The 27,069-nt window shown below is 39.8% G+C and overlaps 1 protein-coding gene and 1 long non-coding RNA gene across 4 annotated transcripts in view; both read left to right on the top strand.

Moving 5' to 3' along the window:
- Nucleotides 1–27,069, top strand: part of Fgf12 (fibroblast growth factor 12) — a 505,844-nt gene that overhangs the window by 262,761 nt on the left and 216,014 nt on the right. The window contains exon 1 of one of the 3 annotated variants that reach the window (XM_005338422.5): nt 12,538–14,041. The exons of the other annotated variants lie outside the window; for them this stretch is intronic. Coding sequence (XP_005338479.1) covers nt 13,843–14,041 — 199 coding nt within the window. The 5' untranslated portion in view covers nt 12,538–13,842. Of the gene's footprint in view, nt 1–12,537; nt 14,042–27,069 lie in introns of those variants that run through there. 3 annotated transcript variants of the gene reach the window in all.
- LOC144376361 (uncharacterized) lies at nt 14,048–17,290 on the top strand. Its single transcript, XR_013436761.1, has 2 exons — nt 14,048–15,629; nt 15,871–17,290. It is a non-coding gene; the product is annotated as an uncharacterized LOC144376361 (long non-coding RNA).

Below are 27,069 nucleotides of genomic sequence, written 5' to 3'. Positions count from 1 at the left end.
ATAAGGAACAAAATTTAAACTGCTTAGGCTCTCAATAAGCTAATAGCAGCTGTGCATTAAAAGGCAAAACCCCCATACTGAGTGACTTAATGCTGTGTTAAGTTACTCTTCTAGATACATCTTATACAGTGGCTTCCTGAGATTGAATACTCTGGAGAGAAAAATCACAGTTTGGCACTTTATGGATATTACTGATATAATTTTTTAAAAATTTCCACATATTTTACTGGTTTTAGGAGAATTGGTTAAGAATACCATATTCACTTAACTTATACTGATTATGCAATAGCGGGCTCTCTGGTAAGACAAAAATTGTTAAGACACACTGAGACACTATTCTACTTCAGAAGCAGGATAACTCTTGTCCACAAGGAAGTAAAAGAGAGATATTATGCTATTATACGGCTCAGTTAAGATTAAAAACATTTAGGAATGTTAGCATTGAGGTGTACTTAAGATTGTTAGGTACTGAGAAGGGGAAAACATATTTTCTTGCTCCCAATCTTCCTCAGTTGAGGGAATTCTTTACATCCAGTTTTCCCATCCTACCCAGCTACATCCTCTCTTTTCATGTAGAACAAAAACAAAGAGCTACAATAGTTGTCACTGTCACTACTATCAGCACCAAGTATGCAGGAGGGGCCTGATCTGTTAGTAAGATACTGGAGCCAAACCTGTGTGTTCAAGTCATTAACTTTCCTACTTGTGTGACCTCACCCAAGTTGCTTTATGTTTTTCTACTTACTCATCATTGTCCATGTCATACAGTTATTATGTGAATTAAATAAATTTATATATTTATATATTATGTGAAGCCTATAGACTAGTTCCTGGCAAATAATAAGCACTCAAAAATTTACTTTTTAAATGAATCCCTTTATACAGAGTTACAGAGAAGTGCTTTGTGGTAAAGGCTAACCAGTTAGGTGAAGTTCTTATGGGGATGAGGGTCATTGGCCTAGGTTTTGAGGATAATACTCTTTTCACTTCAAGTAACCTAACATTATTTGGGAAGATCAGAGGAAGTTACTTGCTAGTTTGTTTTGTATAAGCAATGTGACACTGTGAATATTATAGGTAAAGTCAGGATTTTAGAGTGGGAAGAGCATTTCCCAGCAATCAACTGGTTAATCTCATTTTAACAATAGGAAATTGACTGCTACAATTCAGGAAAAAAATTTCTCTAAGGTTCCGTATTGAGAAAGTAGCATCAGAATGAAAATTCAGCTCAAACTAGGAATTTGTTAGGATGTACTTCCTCTGTTGACTCTCCTCACTGTAGAATTTTCTCTTTATTTTATCACACTATTAGAAAACTGTTCATAACAGTCATCTAAGATTTTCTGATCTATATAGGTTACACTCAGGAAAAAACAAACAACCACCAACACCACCAAACCCAACACAAAAATCTTTGACATCCGCCTAGGATGGAAACAGCTTTATTCTGTGTTGTGTCATCTCTACAAGGTACAGACCACTGCATTATTTCTCATTAATCCTCTGTCACAATCACCACTTACTCAGAGATGGAGGGACCCAGTTTGAACTAAAATTGGGAGGATTTAGCAGCTTCCGAGAGTTTTGTTGAGATTAGAGTCATTTATTCTCTTGACAGTCTTTGCTATAGCCACTAATGCCCTTTCTTTTTCAAGTAAGCAGTCACACTGAAAAGATCTTTTAGAGTACACACACTTTTTCTTGTTTAGAACCCCTAACACTGAATGTCACTCCTGGTTTCAGGATCTTTCCAAAAGTGACCTTTCCTTAGGGGATTTAAAAATGTAAAGACTGATTTATGGACTTCCCTATGGTCACAAGACTTTCTTGCCTACTAGGGGTACACATGTTTACTCTCCAGATCTGAAGATGATAGAGTGTATGGAGTAAGTTAAAATGTGCCAAGTAGGAAATGGAATGGTTGCCTGTCAAATTCTTAACTTCATGAGTGTGACAGCCATTGATTCATTGTCCAGCATCTCTCCATGTCCTCATGTGTTGCGTAACATTTAGATGAAAAATCATTTTGTGATTTATTTATTTTTGGAGGTTGTAGTAAGTTTTTTTTTCAAATTGGTTGATTTTTTTTCAGAGTGGTGATTCTCCTTTCTCTTTATAAAAATGAAATCAAAGACACTATATTAAAAGCCATGAATGTTTATATAGATTTAAATATACCATGAATTGGGTCTCCAGATTTCCCTGTGATTACTGATAGTAAAAATGGTAGATCTTAGATCTTGCAGCAAACAACTACAACTTCAGGCCAGAGAATTTATTTTGCATGCTGTTAGAAGCCTGGCACTGTGCCTATGCAAGACCTGGTGGGCAGAAAACCATAACAGAGCTCATGAAACCACTCTTTGCCCTCCTGACCATTGTCCTTTGACTCTGCAGTTGCCTTCAAATTCTTCACCTTTTGGTTACTTTGAGGTCTCTCATCTTAATGTAGGATCTTTCCTACATAGGGATCAAGAAGAATCAATTCTCTTCCACAGAATCCACTGTGGTTTGGACAAACACCCTTGGGCTTCTTATATGGCCTTTCCTGCAAAGATTTCCTTCCTTATGGTTTAAAGACATACGTGTTTTCTTTCCCTTACTCTTCAGGGCCACAACTCAAAGGAATACTATCTTGATCCTTTAAACTGGTCATTAAGTTCAGTAATTTTCACTGGAGAAAAAGAATAGAATGTGTAGTCTCACAAAACCTTTCTAAATAAAATTTGCTCAAGGACGAGATTTTTCTGGGTTGAGAATGAGGAGTCAAAATTCTCCATGAAGGGTTGTTGCAGCAATGTTGGTCTGAGAGGAGTAAAAAACAAAACAAAACAAAACAAAACCCCAAGTATCTTCTGTAATCAGCTATGCTGGACTTGGCAACATATTTTAGATGCCACATAAAAGAAATATTTAGCCCTGTGATTTTTTTTTTCCACAGGGTTAGTCTCAACATGCTTTACTATCTCCTTTCTATTCTACTCTCATTTCTCTGGTGGAGAAATAAGTTTCACCATTTGTTCACCCTTACCTAGTCTTATATGTTACTTTGTTTAAAAAGAAATGTTTTCCCAAGAATTGCCATGGGAGCAGCCTATGATGACTTCAATGCTTTGTCCATCCTAAGCAACACCAAATACATTCAGTGTATAGAAGAACCATCCCAGCCATGGGATCCTCCTCCTGCTCCTGACTTTGACTCGTATGTAAGTCTCTAATGATGGGCACCTCAGCCCTGCTTTGCAAAGCAGTCTATTTCATGAGTGGCCTGCACCTCCTTATAGAGAAATACTTCAGGGAATACAAGTTTGCCTCTGGCCACATAAGATAGTTTCAATAAGAACTCTTCAGACCCTGGAAAGCAGATATCACTTTCCTCAATTTCTTTTTCCCTAACTCCATTAATATATAATTATAATTTTTTTTTCCAGTCGGGGATATGATCTCTGAGGAACAAATATCAGGGATATCTCTGACTTTGATTTTGAGTGGCCTTAACTTGTGTGTTAACACTTTTTTAACACTTCAGTAACAATAAATTGTATCAGTATAACTTCCTTTTCTACAAAGTGTCATGAAATGAGCTTTGGGTTCAAAGTAAGCCCAACCAGACTTGAAATCTGAACCAGAGTAATATTTCAATTTAACCCTCTTTCACTTTTCTCTAACAAATGTGGTTATCAATGTTAGTTAGCCTTATGAACTTCTTGTGGTGATTAGGTAAAATAACTGGGTTTAGAGCTCAGTATGGTGCCTGGTGCATGCAGGAGCCTAATTAAACTTTGTTTCCCTACTTATTTCCTAGTTTTCCCTTCCTTGCCCTCTAACACCTTTAACCTATGCTTTTTTTCAAATTAAGAAGCGTAAGATTTACCTGAAATTATATTAGGGCTCATGAGGAAAACCCAATGACTCCTTGCCTGAAATCAAACTGTTAATACTCCATGGTGGTAATGCAGTAAACTATCTCATAGTGAAAATTAACTCACCTCAGAGCTATACCTGGGAAGCTCCCCACTAGTTATGTATGTTATTTCCATAGTGCCACAGATATGTGGTGTGGGCTTAAACATTGGCTTGAAACTTTTGCATTAATTATAGGTAGCACAAGAGAGAAGGTGCAGGAACACTAATACAAGACTTTACTGAAGGCTGTTTTGCAACAAAGGGATTGTAACAGTGACAGTTGTAACTAACAGCTGAATAACTTGACATAGTTCATTCTCTGGGTTCCATAACTTCAAACCTGCACCTCAGGAGTGGTTCTGAGATTGTTTTCTTGCAGTTTCTGGCCTGATTCTTCTCTTGACAGTCAGAGCAACCATAAGCAATGGATGAATCTCTCTTCTTTGAGTTTTCAATATGCATTTCCTGGCTCAGGCCCCTCTGTAAGGAGATTGCTGAAACTGTGACTTTGTACCTTTTACTTCCATAGAGGGGTGTAAGTTTACCCTAGGGTCTATCAGGATAGTATTGTAAGAAAATATGAGTTGCACATCCAAGTTGGATATACAGAAGTGATAAAGGAAAACTCCTCCTAGTTTAAGACCATGTTTATCAGACATTTGCTACTGCTTCCCCCCTCCCTATTATAGCCATTAATTAAATGATGCTATTAGAATAGAAGTATGCCTAAAGTTTCCTTTAAGTTGAAACTTGAGGTTATCCTTACACATCCTGAACATCAATTATTTTTATGGCAAAGTTAAATTATCCCTTTTACAGAGTTTCCACTATATTCAAAATATTATATAATATTTGTGTACGATAGTATACAAAATTCTTTACAGGAAAAAAATTGTTAAGATTCTTACCTCCAAATTTTATGTCTAGTCTTACACACAGATTTAGAAGGGATTTGTTTTTGTTTTTGTAATGAATTCCACTTATCTTGAAGTCAAGTTTCTTTTCTATATTCCTTAGCAAGTAATAAATGCTTCTGGTCACTTATCTTTTAAAGGCCAACTATTGCTATTTCCTGGACTTGGCCCTTTTTATGGAAGAGAGGAAGAACTCCCCCCAAAATGAAGAGAAAATAGTGCTTCTTCATTGCTGTGATCTTAGCATACTCAGCTAACAGGAAATAATCTTCTAGCTTACTTGTACAATGTCTCTTATCTTCTCTTGCTGACTACAATATTTATAAATCATCTGGAATAGGCTGATGACCTCATGATATCCCTTTTAGTTAATACTACAAGTTGGAATACTAGTTTCTTATTGAAAATGTTACTTAACATATCACTTCACACACTGTATTTCTCTCTCTAAATACTGCTTAAAGAAATATCCATATATAAATCTTATCTCTCCCTTTCTGAATATTCAAGTGCTTAAATGCATCTGCTACCTAGCTTTCTTCCTTTCTTTGGTTCTATCCATCCATCTGTCCATCTATCCTGGTGTTAGCCTTTGAATTTTCCAAATCACTGTCCCATTGATGTCATGTTGCATATGCCAGATTAGTGGGCAAAAATAGGCAGGGGGGATTGTGGTTTTATATTAAAGACTTATTGAAAGTTTTCTTTTCTTTTCCTCTCCAGTACTCTGAAAGATCACCAATTATGATTGATTTTTATTGTGCACTATTTTGCTTTGCCTAACAAGGCTCCTTTAGAGTATTTTAGAAGATGCTGTATTCCATTCACCCAACTTTCAATCCACTCCTGTTAATGCATGCATTCATTCATTCTCTCATGCCTTTATTATCACTTTTTCTCAATTCAAAAGCCAGTGCTATGTTTTTAATATATTATTTTAAATATTTGGGTCCTACACCATAGACATTTTGCACATGAATAAACTTAAGCTTACGTAGACTAAGTAATTTTATGAAATAATAAATTATTTTCTTTAAATCTCATGTTATTTCTACTGTACATTTTATTTTTAGAAGGTTCTAAAAACTTAGGACAAGAAAGGACCTTACTCTTTACCTTGTATAAACTATCATTTGCCCCCTTGATAGTTTTTCCTAACCAGTTTGTGTATTTCAGTGACTTACAATAAAATCTTATTCAGTATCAAATACTAGTGATTGATCATAGGATCAATAGGATTTCTCACTAAATGTCTGTTATTTTCACAACGTCCAGTGATGGGTGCATGCAGAAATAAAAAAAAAGAATTTATTATGATTATAATAGTATATTTTGAGTGTCAGTCAAGTGCCATAAGAGATTGCTATTTCAACAAGATCCATTCCCTGAAAATTTGGAATCTAAAATTAGAAATGAGAGCAACTAGGAATGGCCTGTGGAAAAAGCAGCTCACTAAAGATGGGTGACAGTATGAGTGTTATTATTTCAAACCATTTTAAGGTCATTTTAATCATATTCTGAGACTTTAAAAATTGGTCACTCATTTTGTCTGATGTCTGTGTGTCTGCCTTTTTAGTACTTTGCTTTCTTCTGTGAATTGCATGTGTATGAGATTGTGTGTATGTGTGTCTGTGTGTGAGAAAGAGAGGAGAGCGGAGAGGAGTTAGAATTGAAAATTTAGGCCTAGATATTGGGGATGAGGGTTGGTCAGAACAGAAATCTAGGTACATATACCCTTTTAGGATACCATATTTTAAGAGATAGACTAAATTTAGGCAGAGAATTTTAGGGTGTCTTGATATAGTAAAAAATCTTCTTGGGAATGTGGAGGATATCCTAGAGTTAGCTGAGCTTGTTTCCTGATACAAGGAGCAAATGTTCCATTCTTCTCTTGGGGATGACTTATGCATTTATTTGATTTAAAAACATGGGTACATGTATGTATGAATTTTAGGTATTTTTGTTGCTAGGGATTGAAAATGGGTGTTGATAAGGCTAAGCATGCACTCTACTACTGAGCCACATCCCAAGCCAACGGATAGATGAATTCTCTTATTCAAGTATACAATGAGTATCTTCTACGTACTTAACACCATTTTAGGTACTGGAATAAAGAAAGTAAAACAAACAAACAAACAAACAAAAAACCAAGGCCTCTGTCCTTATGAATTTTAAATTCTAATAGGGATCTTCTAACCACATTTCTAGATTGTGAAAATAGAAATTAGAGAAGGGCTAAAAATGATAGGCGATCTTTTCTGGTAGGTGAGGTCTAATACTGTCAATCCAGCTGGGAAGGAAAATAGTCAAGTGCCAACCATTCCAGAAGTGGTGTGTGTAAAACTGGTGCATGATTTTTAGGAATTGGAATGTAGAAAATGTAAATTCATCTCCTCTTAAGTTTCTTTAATTTCTGTTTTGATTTAGTTTCCCTGTAGTTTTGTTCTGAAGGGGAACTTAAGTTACTGACCAAGAGTTGTAAAACTATCATCTTAGCTCTTGACCCAGAAAGAGTTAAAAGTTGCAACAGAAGAGATCTTGGAGACTTGTATCCCCCTCCCCTCCATTACAGAATGATCCTCCAAGGTCCTTTGTATGAGAACCGCCCCCCCAAGGCTAGTGAATGGAAGGACATTTGGTATTCCCATTTTTTTTTCCCCTCTGTGGCCTTATTTGCGGTAGTAGAAACACTGAGGTCAGAAGGCCTGAATCAATTTATAGATAGTATTCACTGAATGTGTGACATTGGACATCACTAAGTCTTAGCTTGTATAATTGGGTTATTATTATTTCTTTATCTTTATGGCAAGTTTTGTTGAATCCTAGTGAGATAATACAGGAAAAGATTGTTTTTAAACAATAGAGGTTAATATAAATATAGCTATAAATCATATTCTTATGAATTTTATTACATTATTATAATTATCATGGCATTATATTTTATTGACCTACAATATAATATAGATAATACAAGGGAGTCTCTGAATACAAATCACATGAGTTTGAATCTACTCTATGGATTCTTAGCTAGATGCTCTATGTTTAAAAACTTACCCTCTCCACGCCCCAGTTTTCTTATTTAAAAACCTAGGGATATGACAGAATTTACTTTATAGAGTTTGTTGTAAGGATTCAATGTGTCAATAATTACAATGCACTTAAAAATATGTAGGACACTTAGCATTAGTGAAATGTATTTCTTATCAAAGCAAACCTCTTCCAAAACATTGAGAATCTCTTCTTTTAGGCAATATGTATACCACCTTTTGTCTTTTCATAAAGAGTAATTAAATCTGTCCTCTTTCCTGTTTTGAGGGATGACCAAAACCGGAGAGGCATATATAGTAATTGAATTATTGAATAGCTGAGTAATACATGAATTTGATGTAGAAAGGAGCTCACAAATTATTAGAAAGTAATTGTTCATGTTGCTTTTGCCTGCTGATTTTAACTGACAGTCTGGTAGAGAAAAGCAAGTGGAAGTACAGCTATTATATAGGAGAGTATTCATGGAAGCAAGACCCTCTACTCCTCAAGCCAGCTGTGGCTGATTCCACTGAGCTCATATTCACCAAACTTAGAGTCAGGGACTTGATCTCAGAGCAGGATGATGTATGAACAGAGCTAAGCCTCTTTGTGTTTCCAACAGACAAGGACTTTGACAAGATTGCCTAATGAAAATTCTGTTTGCCATTACAATGTCAAGGTTAATCATTCATTTCAGATAGATTTCCTGCATTTATTAAATACATTAAGTCCAGGAGTGAATGATGATGTGTATGATTCACAAAGTATGTTTTCCTGTTTTAAGAAGTCTATATTTCATAGCAGGGAATTGACTTAAATGGATATCATAATGACAACATGCTTATTCTCATACTTGACATTCTTGTCACATATTTTTGAGTATTACAAGATCCCAGTTAGATGTATATTGCTAGTATCATTTATTTATTTTAAATTGTGGTTTTAAAAGCTGACTAATTTGTCCAGTAGTATACAGATAGTAGGTGATTAATACAGGAGTAAAAATAATCATGATGGTATGAAATCTAAGCTTGGGGAAGGCAAGGAGAATGTAGGGTGTGTAGAGTTCCCCTTGTCAACTGACACAGGATTCTGGGTGCAATGTGTGCACAATATACTGTGTAAAGTGGATGTGTGAAGTAATACCAATAGTTAGATTTGGGAGTTGGAAGACTTGGTTTATGAATAAGCAAAAGACAATGAAATGTTCTCTGTGTTTTCCTTTTAATATATGGAGATGGTTAAGACTGCCTATGTTTTATTTGTTTGACTGGAAGAAAGAAATATGAATAAAACTATAAGAATCCTTTTGGTGAATATCTGGCAACATTCTCCAGAGTAATTAATTTTTTTCTACTCATGGTGTTTTCAAAATTGGAAAGGGAAATTTTTCAGTTGTTCAAAGAAAGAAAGCAATAAAAAGAAGATAGTCTATCCCTGAGATATCACCCTTTAAACAACCTGCTTGTTTAATGAAAATCACCAGTTGGTTGATTTAATTCCTTCCCTTATCCCCAAATGCAAAGATAATGGAAATGTCCTAGTGACATGGAAGAAGGCTTATGAGATTTAGTGGCAGGGGTAGCAAAGCTATGAATTAATCAGTTAAAAAAAAATCAAGCATTGCTTCTAAGTTCAATAGCCATGTACTTAGGTCCTAGATAATTTCACAGTTTTTCCTATGCTTACTTTTCATCTCACTGAGGAGATGGAGTAAATGATGCTGATAATGGCTTAAAGGACCAAGCAGCTAAAAAGCACTCTGACAATAACTACAGGAGTCAAGGGAAAGAGTCAAGTCCTGTTGTCTCATTGGATCCAAAGAACTACATTCACCACATTCTTTTAAGAGATCTAAAGACATAAATAATACCAGTTTCAGAAAACTGACATCAAATGTTTTTGTTTTGTTCTGTAAATGCTTAACTTGATATTGTCATGTCAAGACAGAGAAAACTTCAAACAACAACTGTTATCTGCTTTTTCATGTCTTCCCTCATCAACTCCTTCTCTCTCATGCCTCTCTTCTGTATCAAAACATTCTCATTTTTCACAAGCCTATAGAAAATAGCAACACACAAAGATTTGAGAATGCACATCCTCTTTCCAGGGCTTTAAATATTTTAGGGTACAGGACTGCGATATTTGGGAAATATGCCAGGTGTGTGTGTGTGTGTGTGTGTGTGTATGTTATATACATCAAACAATATATTAATATATAAGACGCTCAAACTTTGATACCTGAAGAACTTAAGAACTTTGGAGATTTCTGTTTCATATTTTGAGAGACTATCATGAATCTGCATTTTAAACAAGCACCTCAGGTGAATCTAATGCATTTCCTTAAAAAAAATAATAAACACTGTCATCATCTCTTTACTCATCTGGCATTTTCCAGTTTTCAAAATGCTTACATGTGCATATTCAGTTCTGTGAGGTAGATGGGAATGATTATCCCCATTTGAGGAGAAAAAAGAGACTCCGAGTTTAGCAATGATTTCCTCAGTCCCTCATTATAAACCTCCCTTTTGCTCAGTTCTCTGGATACTCTCCTTAGATGACCTTTTCCTATTCTGGTGTTGACTTGCAAAAGGCAGGGAGCCCCCAAAGCCAAACAGTACTATTTGTGCCTGCCTTGCTCAGGGATGAGAGAAATCTTCTGATAGCCAAGGGAAAAATATAATTTTATTTCTGGAATGTGAACAATTCCCTAATTGACAGTATTACCAACTGATTTTAAGTAATTCCTCTTGTCCCAACCAGGAACACTTTTGAAAATGCATTCAGCTTCACTGTGTGTGTGTGTGTGTGTTTCTTTTTCATCTATCTTGTTCTGTATTGTTAAGATTCCAAGAATGAATTTGTCGTCCTCATTCAGCCACACTGAACTGCTGCAGGGGATATGTTCTTCTGATTGACAGTTGAGGCTCCCTTTCATCAGGGTGTCTTGCCTGTTTAATTTTCCACCCAGCCATATGATCTATTAACCACTATCTGCCAGCTTGTTCTTTGCAGACCTGGCAGTTTGGAAGGTCCAGCCCCCCAGACCCAAGACACTGTTGGGTTGCTAGGCTCAGTGCTTGGTCTGATTAATCTTACAGACCTCAGTCATTCTGGTTGCTGCTCAAGTGAATCTGCTAGGCCCACAGGTTTGTGTCCACAACTAGAGAGCTCCTGGGGCTCCATTTTCAGTAGCTTGGAGTGCCTGCAATACCCATTTAATCCTTTAGCACTCCCCTTAATGTTTAGAGAAGAGTTTGTGAAAAGCAGAGATTAGTGGTATTTGAAGACAAGTTGAAGAGAAATTGTAAATATAACTAATAGTCATTCTTAGAACTTAGCATGAATGAAAGGTTACTATTCCTTTTGCATTTCCAAAATCTATCCTGCTCCGTTTTAACTTGGATGACTCCTCTGCTTCCCTAATGTCAGCTGTAATCACAACACTTTTGGAGATCTGGTTGTGCTCCAAAGCTGGCTGTTGCCTGCCTTTGCCCAGGTCACTTCTCCACTTCTCCACCCCACCTCCATTCACTGCCAGTGCAGTTTGCTCCTTTGGCCTTTCTTTTTAGGGACTGAGCCTGCTATGTAGGTTTCCAGAGGGAACTAAGAAGGCAGGAACTAAGGAGGCAGAAGCATTCTTTGTTGTTCCAAAATGTGCTGAATGGAGGTGGGGCCCAACATTGAGAGCCCTAGAGGCCATTTGCTACTTTCCCCAGTGCCCATTTCCTTGCATCCTAAACAGAGAATGCAATGTGCTCCAGTTTACTGAACTCCCCCACTCTCAACCCCTTCTTTGAGCAGGGTCCTTCAACCCGTCCGTGGATGTGTTCTCGTGGGGGAGGGACCGGACAGAGCAGACCCGAGCTGCAGTTCCCTCTCTCTGCCTCTGAGAATTTCTCATCCAAACCTCAATCACGTAGGATTGCGTAGAGAGGAGAAAAGGGGAGAGACAGAAGACAGAGAGGAGGGAGAGGGTTGAAGGGAGGGAGGAAGAAGGGAGTCTGGGAGCCCAGGGCTCCAGGAGAGGGAGCAGGATCTCAGAGCGCTGCGCTTCTCTGCGCTCCTGGAGCCGACACTCCAGCTCGGCCCCACCTGGAAGCTCTCTTGATCTCCTGGTGCAAGAGGGACTCCGACTACCTGCGGGTCCCCGTCCCACCCGCCGTTTCGGTGGCTGTCGCCTCTGCCTGGAGTTTCCTGCGGGGCTAGCGCTCCAACCTAGAGAGCCAGCAGCGGCGCTCTGGAGCCAGTGCGGCTCGGCGCGCTCGAGCCTCAGTTCCATGAATGGGACTCCGCCCTGAGCGCCCCCTTCCGGGCTTGAGGAGGCGGCGGTGGGGGGCGCCCAGCAAATCCACTGCTCTGCGCGGCCACCCGCGCAGCAAGTTGGGCGAGTTGGCGTCCGCCAGCACCTGCCCGCTGGTCTTGGCCCCTGAGTCCTCGTCTGGCCCCAAGGGCCTGGGTACCGCGCCAGGTCGCCTCCCGCTGTCGCTTGGGGCGGCCTAGGGACCCCGCCTGCGCCCCCGGCGCCAGACCATGGTGGGCAGCTCCGATCCGGAGCCGCAGCCGCCGCGAGCCTACGTCGCCCTCAGCCAACCCCCGCCCCACCCGAGCAGACTCGCGGGTGTTCGCAGCGCGCTGGTCACTTCCTTCCTCGGCCGGGATGGGCGGCGCGGGACTGAGTGATCGGCCTCGCGTCCGGCGGGTAATCCCCATCTGATCTGCTGCCTGAGAGCTGCTGACTGCCAGGGCGCGCAAGCCTAGGGGGTCCGAGCAGCGCGGCGATGACCTGATCTCGAGCCCGCCAGGGCGCCCCCTCCTTCCCTCCCTCCCTCGCTCCCTCTGAGCCTGTGCGGAGACCTGCTCGGTGCCGCGGCCCCGGGCGGACCATGGCGGGGAGCTCCAGTTAAAGGCGTGTGGGCGCCGAGCTGGAGAGGACACCTTCGGCATCGCTGCCTTTTGAGGGGGCTTATTTAAACTACTGAGTCATTCCAGATTTAGGATTCCCTAAATAATCACCAACTGTGCCCGTCTCGTGCCGGAAAGCAAGCGGAAAGAGAAAGAGCGCCCGCTCTTGGGACCCCGCGGATCGCCTCTCGTGGGTTGCTCCCCAAGGGTGCTTGGCCCTCGAGGATCTCCCTTCCTCCCCCCGCCCCCTTCGCCTCCCGCTCTCTTTGCAGTGCTGCTGGAGGAGAGTCGCGCTCACCGCAGCTGGAAACAGCTGCCCCCGCCCCGCGCCCCTATCCAGACTCCGGCAAACCGCTCCCACTTCGCGCCTCTCAGAATTCCAGAACTCGGGCGGCCGGCCCCTGGAGAACCGCAGCCGGTGCAATGCATTCCGTAGACCTCACCAAGCCGGGACGGACCTCCTAATCTCCAGAACTGCGGGCCGCAGGGAGTTAAATTGCTGCCTTCCTCTCCTTCTCTCTTGCGGTTGGTGGCTTGTTTTCTAAAGGAACGTTTTATCCACTTTTTAGTATTTTCTACCGGGGGCACCGTACCCTCCTCGGTCCAGACGCTGCTTTGTAAACGCGTTTTCTATGTATGTATGTGTAGATATACTTTGGACACCTTACGATGCTTGCGCCTCTCCAACAGGGGCACGGCTTGTGATTTCGGACATCCTTTAGCCCTTTCCATTTGGCACCCTGAACGCAGTGTGACCAAACTCACTACTACCCCTTGGAAGTGGATCGCCTTGGGGTGCAAGTTTGGGGTGCACACCTACTTCGCAGGAGGGCCTGGGACCGCCCCGCCCCCGCCGCCAGCGGTTGGGGAAGTTTACATCTGGATCTTCACACATTTTGTTGCCACTGCCCAGACTCTGACTAACCTTGTGGGCGCAGGGTTTTCTGTACTGCAGCCTCCTCAAATATTAGCACTGCCTCCCCGCTCCTGCCCTATCCCTCCTTGCCGCCGAGGTCCTGCCCTCGACCCGGCGGAGCGCGATTCGGAGGGCGCCGTGGAGCCTAGGGCCCGGGGCCCGCGCTGAGCTGCTATGGCTGCGGCGATAGCCAGTTCCTTGATCCGGCAGAAGCGGCAGGCGAGGGAGTCGAACAGCGACCGGGTGTCGGCCTCCAAGCGCCGTTCCAGCCCTAGCAAAGACGGGCGCTCCCTGTGCGAGAGGCACGTCCTCGGGGTGTTCAGCAAAGTGCGCTTCTGCAGCGGCCGCAAGAGGCCCGTGAGGCGGAGACCAGGTCAGTAAAGCCCGGACCCTGGGCTCCCCAGAGGCCGACACCCTTTTCCCCCCTTCCTTAAAGCACCTAGATCTCCAGCTCATGGAAAGAAACCAGGATCCCTTTCATTGTGGCCTTTCCTCTCCGCTAATTTCTAGACATCTCTCTTTCAACCACTGTCTTGTCAGTTAATAGCTTCTTGTCCTATATACAGGAAAACAATTTATGATTTGATCAATACACAGTTTGACTAGAATGAGAGTCAGATATATAGATACACAAATCCCAAATAGTTTGTAAAGTCTTTGAGGGCAATGATCATCCCATCCATCTATCCATTCAATCATTTTGTCACTCTTCTTTTCCATCCATCCAACCATCCATCCATCTGTGGAATATATATACTCCACCTTGAGCACCTAAAGATAAATCAAGCTCTTCTCCACATCCCTAATAACACCACATGATAGACATTTAGTGGACACTAGATGAACTTAAATTTAATCTCATTTTTCTAACTGTTCCTTCATTTTCCTTTCACAGTCCTCTTCCTCTTCCCGTTTTCCAGCCACTTTGATGGTTTCCAAAAGCTCTGCTTATAAACTTTTCTGTCCTATTACTATCCTCTGCACACATACACTTTTGAGACATTGTTCAAACAAGATAACACCCACAGTTTGGCCTTAGGGAATGTGAACAAAACCTCAGACTTTATTAGAGATTTTCATAGCATTACCTTTCTGACGATGATTTTCTTCTTCATCTCTAAACTCAAATGATCATTCTTTGATATATCGCAGCAAAGGGAAATTGGATATCTCTAGTTTTAGTGTGACAGTTCCCAGCCCAAGCCACACCAGTATCCCAGCTTGAGAATGAAAGAAGATTGTCAAGATCTGTGCTTCCATCAGACACATTGATCCTGGGTGTGGCTGCAGAGTCAATTGCAACATGCAGATGTTCTACCTCTGGTGTGGAGAACTGAAAGGGAATACTGGGTGGAAAGAGAACCAGTTCTATGATCAGTTGACTAGTTTAGGTTAGCCCCTTAGCAACTCTGGCACAGGTATTCTCTTAGGTTGTAAGAATGAAACACATAAGTTACATTCAAATGGGGTTTAGGATTAGCTTAAAAATTTGGGAAGTAAGTCTTGCGAGGAAGTCACCTTGTTTTGTTTTCTTTCCATTGGGTCTTCGTGACATTAGTCACTTCATCAGTGAGTTCTTTTTTTTTTTTTTTTTTTTTTTAATTCTGTGATGCCATTAGAGTAATAAATTTCAGGAGTAAACAAAAATATAATGAACCCAAGGCAGAAGTTACTAAAGTCTCTTGTTATTTTACATCTAATTGATATGACATGCATATTTTATAAAGTGAAGATTTATACAAACGCTGGAGTTATCACTGTACATCCAACAATTCGTATTGGGGGAAAATAAAATCCTCTGTTTTGTTGCACAGGGTTAGTTTGGAAGCCTTCTCTTAGGGATTATATGGTGTACAAGAAACTTCAAGGCTCTGAACTCATTGTGACTCTTACATCTCTGTCTCTGGTACATTGTTGCACTCTAGTTGGAATCCTACTAAGCCTCCTCAGCTAAAAACAAGGTAACAAGAACGGCAGGTGGACTGTATTTGTGTATGGATAAGATAAACTTATTTGATCTTTGTTGAAGCTGATTTGCAAATGAACAATTTGCAATGCTTAAGTTTGCATGGGAAGGAAGGACTGTATGCTTTGCTTCCTGTGGCCATTTCCCTAGTATCTCATTTGAAAATAAGGAATTTCTGAGTTTATTGGTTTTTTTTTTTTTGGTGTTTATTTAATCTGTTTCTCTTTTTCATCTAGTTGGTGTTCATCTTGCCAGGAAGGCTCTTGACTGGTGACTTCTTTACCTAAAGTGTCATGGTAACAGTCTAGCACAGAGATGGCAGGAACTGTTGGGTGCAAGGCAGCAGAAATGCATTTGTATACCATGGACTGGGGTTTGTTCTGAAGCTTAGCTTAGAGGAACTGGAGTGTGGCATGTGGTAAAGCTTTTGGGGAATATGACAGTGTGCTATTATCCTTACTAATGAAGCCAAACAACTGATTTGTTGATCTGCTGTCAGAAGCCATGATTCAGGTAGTATATAGGCTGAGCCTATTTATAGAGAGATAGCACTTTCCACATCTTAATTCCACAATGTATTCTTTAGTGGATTGGGAGGAAGTTGTTAAACACTGAAAAGTTCTATTTGACGGAATCTGTTTTATAAGCACTTTGGCCTTATAGTCACTTATTATTTGAGTTATTCTTGAAATCACTAGCCTTTCTAAGCCATACCCTTGCAAACTACAATCTGAGTCACAAATGTTGAAGTGGTGACTTGAAATAATTTGCCCTGAATTTCTACTGTGGATTTCTAACACTGAGACACACATTCCACAGACTTTCTAGGAGAGTGCGGCTGAGGCACTAAGGCTAAGCCAACTATTTAATGGGAAAGGCCATGCTTGTATTTCTGATCCCAGGGCTGATACAATGAGTATCTCTCAATCTCTTTTCTTAGTTCACCAATTTCTGAGACTGTAATGTTGAAACTTTTAAACCCAGTGAAGATTCTGAAAGTATGGTTCAGGGACTAGATGTGAAAATCAATCTCAGAAACAACATGAAAATGTGGAAACTGGCAGGGCAGGACCTCACATTACATAGTTCCAGGGCCACAGTGGGTATCAGATGCTTCATGAATGCCTTTCTGGAGTAGAATGTGATGTTGCACCCTGGGGTTGTGCAACAAAATCCTGACCCGTATAGATGAGACATCCTAATGCCACAGCAAGATTATATTTTCTCTAAGGTTACACATGTAAGATTGTGGCAAGACTGGGGCTAGAACTACATTCGCTAGATGTTTTCCCCCTATCTTCTTTACAACATAACACAGAAAAGGTACTTTGAAGAAGAGGAGAGTGTACTCTGTTAAAGGATGGAAATAATTTTATATATTTAATTTTTTAGGGCTTGGTACTACTATTTTCATTATTTTTTTATAATTAGGAAAAATGGTTTAGAGAAGGGAATATACCTCCCAGATGACAGAGGCAAAGGCTAAAAAAGACTGTTGGACTTCTAAAACAACCAGCTATAGCTACACACGCATTATCTAAATAAATCTGATAGTGACGGCCTATAGGCAACCTAGAAATTGTGACCCATTAGGCCTTCAGAACTTGTTGGTTTGTTGCGCACTTTCTAATAAAGAGAAGTGAATTCTTATAGTCATTATTTGAGTCATTCTTTACGTGTTTGCTAGAATATTTGCTAAAATGTGGATGCCACTTGATTTGCTGTGTCTAGGCTTTTAGTAGATCCATATGAATTACATGGGTTATTCATTTTAACATTTGTTTTATTTTGCAGAGAAGCACATGTACAAATGACTGACTCCAAAATGATGATTTAATTTAGAGTTATTGCAGCTAGTGGGTAGCATTCATCATCAACACGGGAAAGTGTTTATAGAATGTCTCAATGTCTGAGTGGCTGTGATCTTGGAGGTCATCCAGTGTCACTCTTTCGCTTCTAAATGAGACTCTCTAGAAAGTACAGAGTAACTAAATGAATCAAAAATTGGAATATTTTAAGGGATCTTGGTGGTTTTATTGTTTTTCTGTATAATTTAGTTTTTCCCTTAAACCAGAACATTAAACAAAAATCATCCTTAGGAAAAATCCCTCACCTAAGAAAAATCAGATATTTTTCATAATATAAGTGTTTTGTTTTATATGCCCTTACCTTCAAAAATAATGTAATATAAATTTATCTGTAATAAAATAAATCAAAGAAGTGATTGAAATTTTACCAGATTTTCTTGATTTTTATTTGTCTTATTTTTCTGAGTGATTTTTTTTCCTCTTATGAAAATTGTAGTTTATAATGTTCTGATGTTCTTCCAACTTGTTTTGGTAGATGTATGGAATTTAACAGTATTCCTATTCAACATTTTACTATCAAAGCTTTCCTTTCATATAGAGGAAGAAATCATCATAGAAAATAGAATCTTAAAGAAAAAAGGTAACAAGAGAAGTAAAAGAATGCTTAATCCTGTGACCCTTGAATATAAATTAGATTTTTATAAATTGAATAATTTTGGTCAATAGCTAAATCAAAACTTACTTTGTATGAAAAGTGATATTTTACATATATTGTAAGTACTTTGAATTTTCTCTTTCAGAAATATGACTCATGTCTGAAATATAAAATCAGCCTAATTAAGTGATATTTGCCTTGATGTTTGTTTTAAAAAAACAGATTTTCTTTTTAGAAGCTCATCCTAGGGTTTAAGCTAATATTTCAAATTTTTTTTCTTCAAATTCGATTTTTCTCTGCAGCAATGCATTCTCATCAACAAATTATATTTCCATTGTAAGAACATTTTAAAATAGCAGGTACTATGATCTCTTGATTTCTTTCATCCCACAGAGATCTCATCAAGCCATAACTCAGGATTAAGTCTTTAAAGTTTTAATGAAGTTGATATCCTTGAACAGAATTAGAAAAAAACAATTTGCAGGAAATGAGGTAGTCTCTGTATTTGAGAAGGCAGGGAACATTTTTGGAAGATCTTTACAAACTAAAGGGTTGTCTCCTACAACTGTATTTCAAAAAAGTCCAGGGCTTACTCTTGTGCCATTACATTGCTCTTATTCTTGGTGAAAACTATTTTTGCATGGATATTACAGTGTGGATTTGGTTTGGGAAATTCGTTGGTAGTGAAGCACTTTTTCTTATCTATTCTTTTTTTATTATTTATATATGACAGTGGAATGCATTACAATTCTTATTACACATATAGAGCACGATTTTTCATATCTCTGGTTTTATACAAAGTATATTCACACCAATTTGTGTCTTCATACATGTACTTTGGATAATAATGACCATCACATTCCACTATCATTTCTAACCCCATGCCCCTCCTTTCCCCTCCAGCAACTCTGCCCTATCTAGAGTTCCTCTATGAACTCTTATCTATTCTTTAAGTGCTTCATCTTGATGTATATTTGCTATTGACTTTTTCTTTTAGAATTATTACACATTTTATGCAGGCTCTCAAAGACAGCCTTGTTAGATATAGGGACACACTTAGTATAGTACTTTTGGGATTTTCTCTAATGGCATGCCTTCAGGAGTTACAGTTTCTTCATAATTTTTTTGTGTCTTTTATTCTTTTTAGCAACCCACTAAGGCAGTTAGCCTCATCTTAGAACTGAGTAAACCAATCCTCCAAGTGCCAGAAAGACTTGTTCAGGTTCATGGAATCAGAAAGTGACTAAGAAGTCATGTGGTTCCCAGTTCCCTCTGTAGATTATCTGTCCTTGTCTTCCATCACTTTGATCTAAGAAGCCCTGAATATAAATAATTTTATTTGATTCGAGGCTGGAATATTATTGTTGGGAGGAAATTCATGGAGAGTTCGAGAAATGTTAAACTTGATTTCTTGATTTCTTTGCTCTGTATGTGATCTAGAGCCCCCAGGGAGGAAGAATAAGGTGGAAAGGCTGGTAGGGAGCTTCAGACCAGTACAAATAACGTACCCTATGATTGTGCTATGTGCTGGTCCTGGCCCGTGGCTGGGATATACCTTTTGCAAGTCAGGAGCCTCAGAGACATCTAGAAATGTCATTTGGGGCACATAAGGGCCTATCAGGAGACTTGGACCCAATGAGGCGGACTTTCTGCCTGTGGTGGAGCACACCTGTAATCCTATCAATTTGGGAGTCTGGGACAGGAGGATCACGAGGTTCAGGTCAGCCTGGGTAACTTAGTTGCACTTTGTGTCAAAGAAAAAAATAATAAGGGCTGAGGATTTAGCTCAGTGGTAGAACACCCTTGGGTTCAATTCCCAGGACCACCAAAAATAAATAAGTAAATAAACAATTGCTTCAACTGTTTTTGAAAGTAAAGAGGTTAATGTCATGTTCAAGAGAGCCCTGTGGGATTTCTTTTTTTTTTTTTTTTGTTCTAAGTTACCATCTACGTGAAAATGTAAAACAACAGTTAAATATGTGGAATTTGGAGTGGAATCACAATTTGAATTCTGCATATAGTATTTGTACAAACATTAGGCAAGTTTCTGAATCTCTTTTAGCCTTGGTTTTCTGATTTGTAAAATGAAGATACTCGGTCTCCTATTTGGTTAAGAAATGCCTCTCTGAGGAAGACTGAGTAAAGCTCTAATTGATGAGACAAAGAGGGATGGAAGAGCTTACAAGGTGGGGGGGAGGGGCAGCTTGTGTGACGTTGACATGAGTGTTTTAGGAGAAACTGAGGGAGCTGGAGCAGTGAGATGTGGGAGAGGGCACAGGTGCTGCTGGCAAGCATGGTGAGGACCAAGTTGTGCCCAGCCTGGAAAGACTGAGGAAGGATTTTGTGTTTTAATCCAGGATCCAAAGCAGGGCAGGAGTGGGAGGTGATAGAATGTGATTTGTATTTTTAAGTGGGCACTCTGGTTTTGGAGAAGAGAATGGATTGCAAGGGAGTCCATGTGGAAGCAAAGGAACAGGGAGGAGGCTTAAGATCTGAGTCTGGGCCAGCAGTTGTCAATGTGTGATGCAAAGGCCCTGGGAGCATCTTGAAAATCTATCAGTGGGCTTAACTATTTTCATTAAAATATTTCATGAAAATACTAGTTATTTGCCTTTTTCTTTTTTACTGATTGTGTCATGAGTATCCCCTGGAGTTTTCTTTATGTACCTTCAAAAACAAAAACAGGACAAGAGATTGAATATGTGGTTTGAGAATTCAGCTGACTTCTCTAAGCCAGATAATTTAGAGTGATTTACAAACATCTTTATAAATGAGTCTTTTCCTTAATTTTTATTGGGAAAATATAGATATGTTTTATTAGAACACGGTGCTTACATGGGTTTATTATTGTTATTATTTTTTTTAAGAGAGAATTTTTTAATATTTTATTTTTAGTTTTCGGTGGACACAACATCTTTATTTTATTTTTATGTGGTGCTGAGGATGGAACCCAGTGCCCTACGCATGCCAGGTGAGCGCGTTACCGCTTGAGCCACATCCCCAACCCCAGTTATTGTTATTTTTAATGAGTAGATATTTGAAAAAAATTATTGTAATTTGTAAATACAGCAAATATTTAGAGCTCTAAGCCACCTATGCAGAAGCTCTTTGGGAATATTCAATAATTTCTATAAGTGTAAACAGATTCCAAAACTGAACAGTTTGAAAACTGCTAGTCTAGGCTATAGGTGATGTTGACACAGATAAGAGACTGCCTGTGGACATGAAAGAGACTGGGTAGAGATGGAACAGCAAACAGATGAGAGGCAGACTGGGTCAGAAGAAGAAGGTGCCGGGGTGATCCCTGGTTGAACAATTCAAGAGTGCATCACTCCTTTGTTGAGATGGAGCAACACTGAAGAGAAGGCACAGTCCATGTGGCTCAAACAACATAACTGCTGAACTACATAGCACTATGGTATGCTAAGGGGAGAACTGCATATTGTTCATTGTGTAATAGTTTCACAATATGATAAGAGTCTTTGATACCCATCTGTATAAGGTTAGCCTTGTATGAGCTCTGAAGGAACCCTTTACAATGATCACCCTCCTCCATCACTCAGGGGCTATTACCTAGCAAGAACAATTCTATAAGCAAATATATGCCAGGCAGGGACAAATATTACAGACAGTAGAAAACGCTAAACTTTCCTCGTCTTTTAAAATTGAAATAAAATATATGGCGCCTAACAGACCTCAGTCCTAAATATCCAAATTTTGGAATGGTTTTCCTAAGTATGGTACTTGATGGATTTTGTAGGTAAGTTTAGAAGTTCATTGGTCTTTGCATGGTCAGATGACTTTGTAGAAAGATAGAGTTTTTTAAAGTTCTCCTTATTTGTTTGCCGGCTGTTAGTCATTTGATTAGTTTGCAGTATTTATATCCCCCAGGCTCCCTGCTTTTAACCATACTTACATGAATGCTTCCTTGTTGGAGTTTATATATATAAGGTTCTTTCTAAATGGTATTCCAGGGGTCACAACAAACAGTTGCAAGGCCTAAGACCAAACATGGTTTCCTAGAAGAGAAAGATGACATGGGCCAGGATGAAATCACAAGCTATGAGCTTATATCAGCTAGCTAGTGGTTCTTAGCAATAAGTACAAGATGAAATCAACTGGGGGTTTTAAAAATGTTCTAATGCCACACACCCAGAAAGCGATTTAATGTGTGTATTCTGGGCCCAGGCATCACCCATTCATTTTGTTTGTTTTTAACCTGCTAGGTGTTATAATATGTGGTTGGTCAGGGCTGAGAATCACTAACCTGTTCAAATCCCTTCCTTTCATACCTTGTGGCACTTAAACCAAAGTTAATTTAGTGTTTAATGACTTTAGGAACTTATTTTGGATGTCTAGAAATTGTGTATACTAATTTCAATTATATGGATGATCCTCTGTCTTAGTACATTCAGGCTGCTATAACAAAACCATAGAATGGTGATCCAAACAACAGCAATTTATATCTCACAGATCTAGAGTTTGGGAAACAAAATCCAGGTTCTAGATTTAGTATCTGGTGAGAGTCGGTTTTCCTAGTTCATAGATGGCAGCCTTCTTGCTGCTTTTTTTTCACTTGGAAGAAGGACAACACAGCTCTCTAGGGTCTCTTTTATAAGGACACTTATCCCATTCATGAGGGCTCTGCTATCATCGCCAGATGGACTGCTTCCCAAATGCCCCTTGACCTAATACCATCACCTGGGGCTTTAGGACTTCAACATATGCAGGGCAACATAAGTATGTTCCTTTTCCTCATTGGTGGATACTTTATGGTGTCCCCAAATTTAGATTCATCATGTATATATGTTTGTGTGCCTCATCTTCCTGATCAAAGTGTGAGTTCCCAACAACAGGACCTGTACTCTGGCCAGCACAAGATTCTCAGTGCCTCACATCTTGCCTGTGTCACTGCAGTTCTGTTGCTATGAGCAGATGGCGAAGCAACTCATTGAGCAGGTCCCAGAGAAAAAGGGATTCTGAAGTCTAAATATCTCTACTAAGGTCCTACAAGATGGGGGCCTTTAGTTTCATAGGACTAATTAGAATTCGATTCTAGATTTGGATTTAGATTTGTTTTTCCTAATCAAGTTTTTTTTTTCATTGTGCCAGTGCTGGAAATAAGTCTCAATTTCTTTCTTCGAAAATAAGTTGGCTGTTTGAGGGCCTTTTTAGCTTGGAAAGCCATTAATGATAGTGCTCCTCCCTCAGGAGAAAAATACCCATGACTGGGACTACCCATGACTGGGACGTAAACATGAATCTTCTCCCAGCTTCCTAGGATACAGCCCATGTTCCTGTGTGCTGCTTTGGATATTACCCCCAAACGCATGCCTTGGTTAAATTTGTCTAAAATATCAGTCTCTGCCCCCCTCCCCCCTTTGCCTGTTTTCTCCCTTCAGGGATTAGGAATTAAATCTGATCTGTTGCTGTGTTTTAGACTTTTAAAAAACTAAGGTCAAAAAGGGGATTAAAATAAAGTGTGAAAGAGGTTTGTGAGAGAAAAGCTATAAGCTTACAGAAGTTACCATAAAGAGAAAAATAAGTGAAAATTTCCAGAAGAGATTTTTTTTTTTTTAATGTAAGTGACCTAAATGTTGTACTTTAATTTGGGGACTTCAAAAGATGAACCAGATCCCCTTAATTGTGCCCTCAAATCAGTCTATACTCCCCAATAATTAAGAACTGGGAGAACAACTGAAATAAGTACCAAACTTAGAGGGTTAGCTCATATTCAAATTGCCCGGGTGTGATAGGTGTTGGTTCCATTCTCAGACAATGAGCTCTAGCTGTGGTACCCACAGAATAGCCATTCCACATGTGATGCTGTGTTCAAGAAAGGACAGCAGCCCAGAATCACCTAAAGAGGGATGGGTTGGAGAAGAGTTATCCATGAGTGAGCAATTAACCAAAAAATGCTGAAAAATAAAGGGAATCTCAACTTCTAAGGAATTCCATGTTTCCACTAGAGCGTGCCTTAAACCTGTATGGCTGTCATGCTTTAATACTTCAAAGGAGGATGGTGGTGGAATTTTGTGATGGGAGCATGGCCATGAGGGGAAGGGAGATGGTATATGAGGAGATGGTCCAGAAGCTCTGATTCCTAGGGAAAGAATTATGTTGAGAGAAACCCAGGCACCCTCTGCCTTCCTCTTGTGGGCTATCCCTCTGAAAGCTTGGAGATTTTCTTTCCCTAACTAAAAGTCAAGAGAGTTTCTGATTTCCTCCTGGCCTCACCTATCTTTTCCTGGCAGGTCCTGGGCCATTATCCTCTGCAACTTTTGTTCAGGGAAGGAGTTGGCAGCATTGTGGATGGGCCGCCTCCACACTCTGCAGCTCTGGTTTCCCAAGCAGTCTGTTTACTCCCAGACTACCCACAGGTCATGAGGAAATCAGGGCCTAGAAGGAAATTTGTCTTGAAATCATACTTTTCCTGGTATTTCCTCAAAAATTCCCTTCTTTGAAGTGCTATGAGCCGGGTTTGTTTTCTTGAGAGTTTGTATTCTTCTATTTTCTCTTGCTATAATGAAATACTTAATTCAGTGTAATAAGTCAATAAAATAAGTTTACTTAGCTCACAGTTTTGGACACTTAGGAGTTTAGCACCAATATGTGCTCATCTCTGATGAGGGCCTCCTAGGCTGTGTCACATGGAGAATAACATCATGGTAGGAGCATGTATGAGAGGGATCCCATGGTGAGCTGTGAAGCCAGAGAGCTAGGATGGGCCATTCTTGCTCTTTTAAAACAATGCTTCTTCAGGGAACTAACTGAGATCCCATGAGAACTATTGTAATCCTTCTCCTGGGATGCTTCTCAGTGCCCTCCCACTAGGCTCCCCCTCTTACTAGTCCTCCCACCATTCACATTGCCACAGTTGAGATTAAATCTCCAACACAGGAACCTTTGAGGGACACACTCATACCATAATTAGTCCCATTCTTTACAATTCTGTTAATGGGACTACCATCTTGGTTGGGAGTCTCTCCTTTCAGGGTAATTTCTGGCCTGGTGAAATGAAGGTTCCTTAGTTCTGACTCTTTTTACTTTCACTTGATCTTCTGTCCTGCCTGCTGTCTTTTTTATGCTAAGCAATCACATTCACTCTGGAGCTGATGGATACACCTCTGAGGTCTGGAGAGCAGTAAGCTTATTCCACCTGGTTTCATTATTCTAATCTAGGCAAGTGTGTGAAATTCTGATTAAAAACTCTTATTGGAACTGATGCTTTGGTATGAAGTTCTGCTTCAGGTCATTATATATCCTGCCTTTAAGGATGAATATCTGACCTTGGGAGGTCCACCCCAGTAAGATTTATGACTTTCAGTGTTGGTGGGTTTGAATTGGGGAACCTCAGAGTTCTTTGTAATCGATTCACCCTATCTTCCAGTCAGGCTTTGAACCCACACATGCATTCATTGTAAGTCTACATGGTGAATTTTACTGCTACATCACAGCTGCCTCCTTGTGGGATAGTGTCCAATGCTAGCAGCAAGACCTATCTACCTATTCTGTTTGAGTAATATGAATGTGGGTAGCTGCTTTTAAACAGGATTAGTCAAGTTATATTGCCAGGTACCTATTGAGTATCTGTATGTCATGCAAATGGGAATGGTGTATAGAAATAATGAGAAAGTCCCCATCCCTTTCCTGTAGGGCCATGTGTAATTGAGATTTGTTAACTCTGTGTTCTAAGCTGTGGTTTTGCTGTGCCATATTGGACAGTTTCTCTTTATTAAGGAAAATCATATTTGCTTAATTTAAAAAAAGCCACAATGTATCTTTTTAAAATGCATGCATGGGTTCAAGGCCTGACGGGAGCATAGAGTTTTGTTATTAGGTCATGGGCATGAGTCGGCCACAAAATCAAGGTCCTTTCTCCACCCCTCCCCACACATCCCACCCATCTTAACACTCTCAGAACATTGATCTTCATCTCCCCATTTCCTTTGGTTTATAGTTGTTTTTTTTCCTTCTATGAGGGAAACCATTAACCTCCATGCCCATCTTCTCCAGAAATAATTCCTCATTTATCCACTGAGCTGTAATCTTCCCAATATTCAAAGCCCAGCACAACTCTCAGCTTTTCTGCTAGATTTTCTCAGACCCTCCCAGAAGGAAAGAATTGCTGTCTGTCTCACTCTTTGTACCTATATTGTCTGCAGTTCAGTTCTATCTTGTCCTATAAATACTGTATGAGTACCTATCTCTCTGCCACTGGAGTGTGAATTCCTGAGGACCACAGCTCAGCCATTTCAATGCTTTCTACACAGTAGATGGTCAGAAACATCTCATCCAAATAAAAGTAATTTCACTGTTGACTCATATGCTCATGGCATCAATACTAGTTAGGCTTTAAGGGAATTTCTACACGAATATGAAAATTCTATGCAAGAAAATTAACTTGTATTTTAGGCCAATATTAATTTCTTTCCAGTTGATTTTAAAATACAAAAATTTTTATGAATCCATTTTCATTTGATATGTACCTATTTGCTGAATGCTTGAACCCCATGCCTTTTCTTCCTCCCCAACCCAACTCCTAATTGCCCTGTTTAACTCAGTGTGAGCTTTTCCTAACAGCATCATGCCCTTACTCTTTTATCAACACAATAACCATGTATCAAGGGGCAATGCTAAAGAAGGAACATCTTTATATTAATTGATATCTTTGCTCCAGAAGTTGAAGGGAATTGGATCGCAGAGCCAATTTGGAACAGGGCCCATCTCTATCTTGACTGGCTTTAGTTTCTTAACACTAGGTTAATGGGGAATAACATTTGTCATTGATTTCAAATTTAGTTATGCCTGGTCCCTACGTTTATAGTTGAGATCAACAAGTCATTTTAGTGTTAAATACCTTTGGGAGAACATATTCATTCTAGTTTCACTTTCCTTGGTGAAGCTCTAAGTGGTGGGGGAATACAATATTGATTGGATCTAATGAAAAAGCTTCTTTCTGTCAACTCTTT

This window comes from Ictidomys tridecemlineatus, chromosome 3 (genome assembly GCF_052094955.1).
Source record: "Ictidomys tridecemlineatus isolate mIctTri1 chromosome 3, mIctTri1.hap1, whole genome shotgun sequence".
In the NCBI taxonomy this organism is placed as follows: Eukaryota; Metazoa; Chordata; class Mammalia; order Rodentia; family Sciuridae; genus Ictidomys; species Ictidomys tridecemlineatus.
Note: the sequence above shows the minus strand (reverse complement) of the source record. Positions and strands in the feature narration are given on the sequence as shown.